The sequence below is a fragment of the Brachyistius frenatus genome, unplaced genomic scaffold (assembly GCF_029030835.1).
Source record: "Brachyistius frenatus isolate BFR_SWC_R1_liver_20210118 unplaced genomic scaffold, ASM2903083v1 Contig_52, whole genome shotgun sequence".
In the NCBI taxonomy this organism is placed as follows: domain Eukaryota; kingdom Metazoa; phylum Chordata; class Actinopteri; family Embiotocidae; genus Brachyistius; species Brachyistius frenatus.
The window spans coordinates 1,551,288-1,557,631 of record NW_027210651.1 but is presented as its reverse complement, the minus strand read 5'-3'; the positions used below and the strand labels follow the sequence as shown (position 1 = coordinate 1,557,631).

The 6,344-nt window shown below is 41.0% G+C and overlaps 1 protein-coding gene across 1 annotated transcript in view; it reads right to left on the bottom strand.

Annotated features, from left to right (window-relative positions):
• Positions 1–370: 370 nt before the first annotated feature.
• LOC138624511 (collagen alpha-1(XXIV) chain) overlaps positions 371–6,344 on the bottom strand; it is an 81,199-nt gene continuing 75,225 nt past the window's right edge. The window contains exons 50-60 of the mRNA XM_069704773.1: positions 6,154–6,207; positions 5,962–6,024; positions 5,633–5,686; positions 5,356–5,391; positions 4,321–4,356; positions 3,928–3,954; positions 2,991–3,056; positions 2,684–2,852; positions 2,483–2,592; positions 2,152–2,388; positions 371–1,731 (exon numbers count right to left, since the gene is read on the bottom strand). Of these exons, the coding sequence (XP_069560874.1) occupies positions 1,585–1,731; positions 2,152–2,388; positions 2,483–2,592; positions 2,684–2,852; positions 2,991–3,056; positions 3,928–3,954; positions 4,321–4,356; positions 5,356–5,391; positions 5,633–5,686; positions 5,962–6,024; positions 6,154–6,207 (999 nt within the window). The 3' untranslated portion in view covers positions 371–1,584. The remainder of the gene's footprint in view (positions 1,732–2,151; positions 2,389–2,482; positions 2,593–2,683; positions 2,853–2,990; positions 3,057–3,927; positions 3,955–4,320; positions 4,357–5,355; positions 5,392–5,632; positions 5,687–5,961; positions 6,025–6,153; positions 6,208–6,344) is intronic.

Below are 6,344 nucleotides of genomic sequence, written 5' to 3'. Positions count from 1 at the left end.
TCCAAGACTCCAAACTATGTCACTTTGTTTCTAAATACTTTTATCAGTTCGGGGTCATATTATTAAGAGAAAAAAGTATTTTTCATGAACACTGGGATCATGCTAACATTAAGCCCGGCACAACCGGTGGATAACTGTCAGCCACAGTGAGCAAATACAAATTTGGTTTAAAGATCTTGTTCAAGTCCACTTCAGTGGCGAGTTTTGCTTTACATTTGTCCTGCTAGACTCTGAGTCCTTCATTGCGCCTATCTAAACCTGATGATGAACTTCTTTTTCACTTTTTAATCCTGTCCTCCTGTACACCGTCGACTTTTCCCCGCTCATTAAAAAATATACCAAACCGTTTGTGGATAAAATGTTCCATTTATTTGTTTGTAAAATTATTTATTATTTACACATTTGCATCCAACTTTGTCCTCCACAGACTTTATATAATTACACTTTTGTTGAAGGTAATATAAGTTAAGAATATGATAACTGTTTTCTGTGTTGTCTGACTCTGGCCTAGTGTAGCTGCCAGATCACCAAACCACCTCTGAATTAACTGAGAAACAGTATGATAGAAATACAGTCACAGGTGCGGACACACAAACACACCTCTCACACATAAATACTTCTTTAGACTGAGTTGCGGTTGACCAAATAGTTCTCTGAGAGTATAACTTACTGTGGTACAGTAATAGGTTATAAATAAACATACAGTATGCTGTCAATATATACACAGGAAATGTCACTGATGACTCATTCTTTGTTGCAGCACCAATGATAGGTTTCCCCTGAGAAACCTACCACAGAGAAGGAAAAGCTACAAAAATATGTAGTGTATCAAAAAAATGGTTCATAAATTAAAATGACCAAATCAACATGAAGTACTTAAACAATATAACAAATCTTGATGTAACCGGTACATACAACACAAAGTCAAAAAGGACTAACTTGACATCAGCAACTATTCTAGGAAGCAAAAAAGCAGGTAGAGGTAGAGCACCATCTGTAAAGATGTACAGGTCCGACTGGGACAAAAATATAATGAAAACAATGTAAAATACCGCCTCTGATTGGAGAGTGAAATATTTAAAGCAGTCACACATTATCCACATGCTATTGCACTCATATAAACCTTTAGACAGTGCCCTATGCAGAGGCCTGGCACGATCCTTCCGGTTGGGCCCCTGCTGAGGATGGTCTGGGTGTGTTTGGGGGGGGTGAAGGGAGCTGTGAGTTTTGGACAGGCTGCTGCGTCGTGAGTAATCAGGGTCCATATGCAGCAAACTTAAGTTGGACTGAAAATGAAAGAAACAAAACGTACTTTACACATTTATTTGATAAATATCGGTATACACTGTTCTCCTTTGGACGTCTGGGGCTGGATGTTCCACAGAGACTGAGTTCTTCCACGTAGGTCTGTCTGCGACTGGACACTTTTGTGTATTCTCACAAAGTCTCGTTATTGCTTTCCGGGCAAACACGCACACTCACTCCGGCTTGCTGTGCAAGCATCTCTTTGGTAGGAAGCCATTTTCAAAAGTCTGTGGATTTAAGTGGTTTATGTAAGTGGGTTAGAAGATCGTGAAGCTGGTGTCAGAGGAAGCAGACCGGACCGATTTCTATGTGTCGCTGACTGTTGAGCTGTGAAGTGGGAAATTCCTGGATGTCTACAATCGGTAGCTGACGACTGTCCTGAGTATGGAAGAGGAAACGTGACTGGTGCCAGCTGCCATCTTGGATCTGAAACAATAAGGGAGGAAAGAAGGAAATGTGACTCCAGTAATTCAAGGTCCAGACATTTAACAGATATCAAAAATATGTTCAGAAGTCTATTTAGAATTTTTTTTAAAAACACAGACATGAATATTTTAGGTATCAGTTTATATCTCTTGTCATATAGAGAACTGTTTAGTGGAATTTTCTTAAAATCCTCGCTGTGCTACAACACTGATTTCCATCAAGTCATCAATGGACAGGACAGATCCTTTAATGCAGGTTTGTATTAGAGTCCCTCCAATGATTCTCTAATACAATCTACTTTGAAAACAGCCATGACCACAACAAAAAGCCATTAAGACTAAAGAAAAGTACTTTACTAACAGCACCAGTGTCTGTTTCATTTACGATTTTAAGAATAAGATCCCCCATCCCGCGTATTACCTTGCACTCATCTTGTAGCACATGTGGTTCAAGTAGCGTGTCTTTCTCAAACATCTGTTTGTTCCAGCCACGAAACCGAAGCCTGGTGTTCTCTTCGTGAGTTGGTCCGGTGGAGTTGAAGCTGTCTGTGGTGCCGTACATTGGATCACTGAGGCAGTGGAACGTGATACTTTGGCTTGCCTCAGTGCTCAGTAAATGGAGAAACTTCATTTGGACTTTTCCTACACCAAACACCATCTGTGGGAGAGAGAGCGCGGACGCAGTGTGATCGCTGTGACATCATAAGCACAACAAGGTAAAGACTCGCCTGTCAAACACTTGAAAGTGTTACCTTATCAGATGCCACTGGATGTAAACAAGTCTGTCCTCCTGCACTGAAGTTGCAGAAGACCTTGAAGGCATCAGAAGTACAGCCAAGGTTCGGATCAACCCAGAACCAACCTGAAATCCCCGATTGAGAGAGAACAGAGACCAGCTACGTTTAGCACAACACATCCTACCATCTCTTCAGTACACGAGTGGTGAAACTCACCATCTTTGAGCTTTTGTTGACAATCCAGCAGGTCTTTGCATACCCGAACCGGGTTCTCCCGTGTGCCGAGAGGCGTTTTGATGCTCTCAATCACGCTGCTCAGGTAATGCAGAGTCTTTAGTATCTCTGTATTCTGCTCTGGCAGCCTCATCTCCGTGTTCTGGAAACTCTAGATGAGGATGGGACAGACAACACAGTAAACACTCAAACTCTAAAACGATATATGGCAGCAAGTGTCTTCATTACAGTTTCACTTCCAACTAGTACTGGACCATCCATCTACGAACATCTGTATGAAGGGCTTTACCTCTGTCCTGAGGGCAGCATTGGAGTCAGATAGACTGTAGACTGCTGAGTCATCATATATCTGCCTCTGTGGATTCAAAACCAATATTTTCAGTTCAGTGAAAAACCATCACAGACTCTGTGCCTCGTTCATTATTAAACTGAAATATTTTAATCTGTAGGCTTGTTCGCTGGTGATAGAAAACATGGCAGTTTCAATACACATCCAGTTTACTGAGAAAACTTTAATAGAATCAGAGTCCATTTTCATACCTGAGGAAAGCAGGAAAATAAATCTTACAGCAATAAACCATCACATTTCTGACTTCAGTAGGGGGAAGAATAACACATTCCTCTCAGCATAAATACCGCAGTTATCACTTAATGTGTGTAAACAAAAAAGGTATCTGAAATATCAAAGTTGTTTTTCTGGGTTCGCAGAAATGTTTGAACAGGAAAAGATCATTCACAGTGCAGAAAGCTACATGTTATTAAGAAATCCTGATGAATAAGAGAAGTGAGAAAAGGCTAAACAATCATTCAGTCCAATGCTACTGAACAAAACTACAAGTGTCACAAATAAATGTTTTGTTGGCTCTTGAACAGGAAGAGATAGGTGTTTGCGCTGGCTCGATCATATCATGGCTTTGCTCTGCTGTCAGAGAAATTGATGCTATTTTTGTCTTGTTATTCTGAAAAGTCTATTAAACCTTTGAAAGGCTCATGTCTTAAGTTCCAGTAGAGAAGTGAGCTTGGTTACCCCCCCCAACCAGAATTAGATAAGGACATATAACAAGGTGAGATGAACATTTTTTTTTCTTTCTTTTTTAATTACCCAAGAGATGTAAATTTTTTCTTTAAAGCTCAAGTCCTCTGCATTTTACATAAAAACAGGACTCCTTCTTTTAAGCTCATCCTGCCTGTCTGTCTACATTGCTGACGCGGAGCTGAGCACTTACTGTTGGACCGGGAGCACCAGGGGGTCCCTGGGGTGGGAAGAGGAAAGAAAAAGACAAAATGAGCGACACAGTGAAAAATGATCCCGGTGTGGTTATGGTCAGTTCACTTTCTGTCCGTCATGTATGTGTCAGTGGGCTGTGGAGCATCACTACAGGGAGATGTTGGAGTGTGCAGCCACAGAGCTGCCTTATCCCAGCTGACCAAGTGAATCCATTGCATAATGTATTTAAAAACAGCCGTTCACAATCAGTTTACATTCTGTAAAAATCTGCCTGTTTTGAAATCAAAGGGATCTCAATCGTAATTGTTCATAATTTGATCTATCACAGAAGTTTATTGTTACATTAATACAGTCTGTACAGTATATTGCTGAAATGTGATAATTCACTTACACTGGGTCCTGGACTTCCCTGTGGTCCTTGAGGCCCCTGAAAGTGCAAGAGAGAATAATAATGTGAAAAAATGATGCAGATATCATGTATTCTTTCGTCCTATTTTCTCTGCAGAAATCTCTACTCTTCTCAGTAATGTGATGAGTAACACACATTACCAGCTGAGAGATTTAAAAATACTGCGAATTAAATCATTTAAGTAAAGCATCAGAGTGATCACAATGGGACTTAAGAACAGGTATAGACTCATTTTCTCCCTTCATCCAGCTCTGTCAGCAGTGGCATCATATTGTTCCTGGTCACCTACCGCCCCCTCTGGCTGACCAGGAACCTCACACTCTTCTACAGGGGCAGCTGGACTGTATTAAGTCTGTTGGTGGGATTTCAGGTAGTTTCTCTATTATGTGGGAGTATGCACATATTTGACATCATCTGTGTTTGAGCGAGAGGCTACAGTGAAGGGCCCATTGCGTATACAGTGTGTTTGTGTGGTGGTGTAAACTGCGGAGGGATTTATGCTGAGCTGGGAATCTAACTGCAGTTTACATTACACACTGAGAACAGGGTTATAGGAGTGACTATGCAGATTGCGCTGTGGTTTGCCTTGCTAACATTTTGACAAGGCATTTCCTCACCAGTGTTTACACAAGAGGGTCTGGGAGTACTGTAAGGCCCCACAGCGAGCTCGAGGAGACACTGAGAAACAGCCACGTTCACTATGACTCAGCTGATGTCACTTTAGGACAGTCACATAAACAAAACTACCATTTAAAACCCTGGCCTGCATTCATGCATCTTTTAAGTACAGCTTTCTACAGTCTGTTTTTGTTAACCCACGCAGTGTTGAGGTGGCACCGTGATAACTGGCCTGACAGTGGTTTCTCAGTGACGAGTTTTTAAGTCTGAGACTTCAGTAGAGTGTAATCATGACATAATAATACAGTACATCAGCATGTAATCATACATACTGGAAATCCTTGTGATACTCTTAACAGACTTTTCCATTTCTGACTACTGGTTTGAATTACATCTTACCATTTCGCCATTGCTTCCTTTTGGACCCCGTGGGCCCTATGGTAAATAAAGATAAAAAGGTAAACACATATACAATATTGTATCCCTGTATTATATTAAAATATCTGTATTATCAATAAACCTGAATTAGCATATGGCCAGTAATAAAAGGACTTTATTAAAAGTAAAAGAATATGTAAAAGATATCATTACATAAATCGCACGCACGCACACACACACACACGCACACGCACGCACGCACACACACACACACACACACACAGATGCATACACCTACAGGTTTTCCCATTGGGCCCATCATTCCTTCAGGGCCTACAGGTCCCGTAAATCCCTGAAACAAACAGTAAGGTTAAGGATGAATAATGAGTCTGTCTGATTTGACAGTTTCTCAAAAGTGACAAAGCTAAAAAAATGTTACAATATGTACATCCCCAAAGACTTTGAGGTGTCCTGCGTAATTAAATGTGTTATGCATTTACACGAGAAGAGAATATTGCATGTATTTCACTGTCTAATTGCACTATTGTGGTTTGATTTCCAGAAGTATATCTGAGAAAACACCACGGTGTACCTACCTACTACTATTTCTATACCCATTAAACTTACCAGAATACCCATCGGGCCTTTAGGGCCAGGGAAGCCTCTCAGTCCCAAATCACCGTCGGGCCCCTGTTTGAAGGAAAAAAGGGGCCTTGTAAGTTTTTCTGGGACTTTGTTGAATTATTTTCTCATGTAATTTTTTGCTATGCGTTATCATCTTTTACACTCTGAATGTTGGTTAGACAGTCAGTCTCTTACCGTTGGCCCTGGAAAGCCCTGCAAACCAACCATGCCCAAATCTCCAGATTCCCCCTACAAGCACAAAACATAATCTCATCATAGCAGTAGAGGGCCCCCAACCTGTCATTAAGACATTTAGTGTGTGCATCATGTAAGTAAGAACATAACAGTATGTGTGTATGTGGTTGTGCTCTTTTCCACTATGTGAT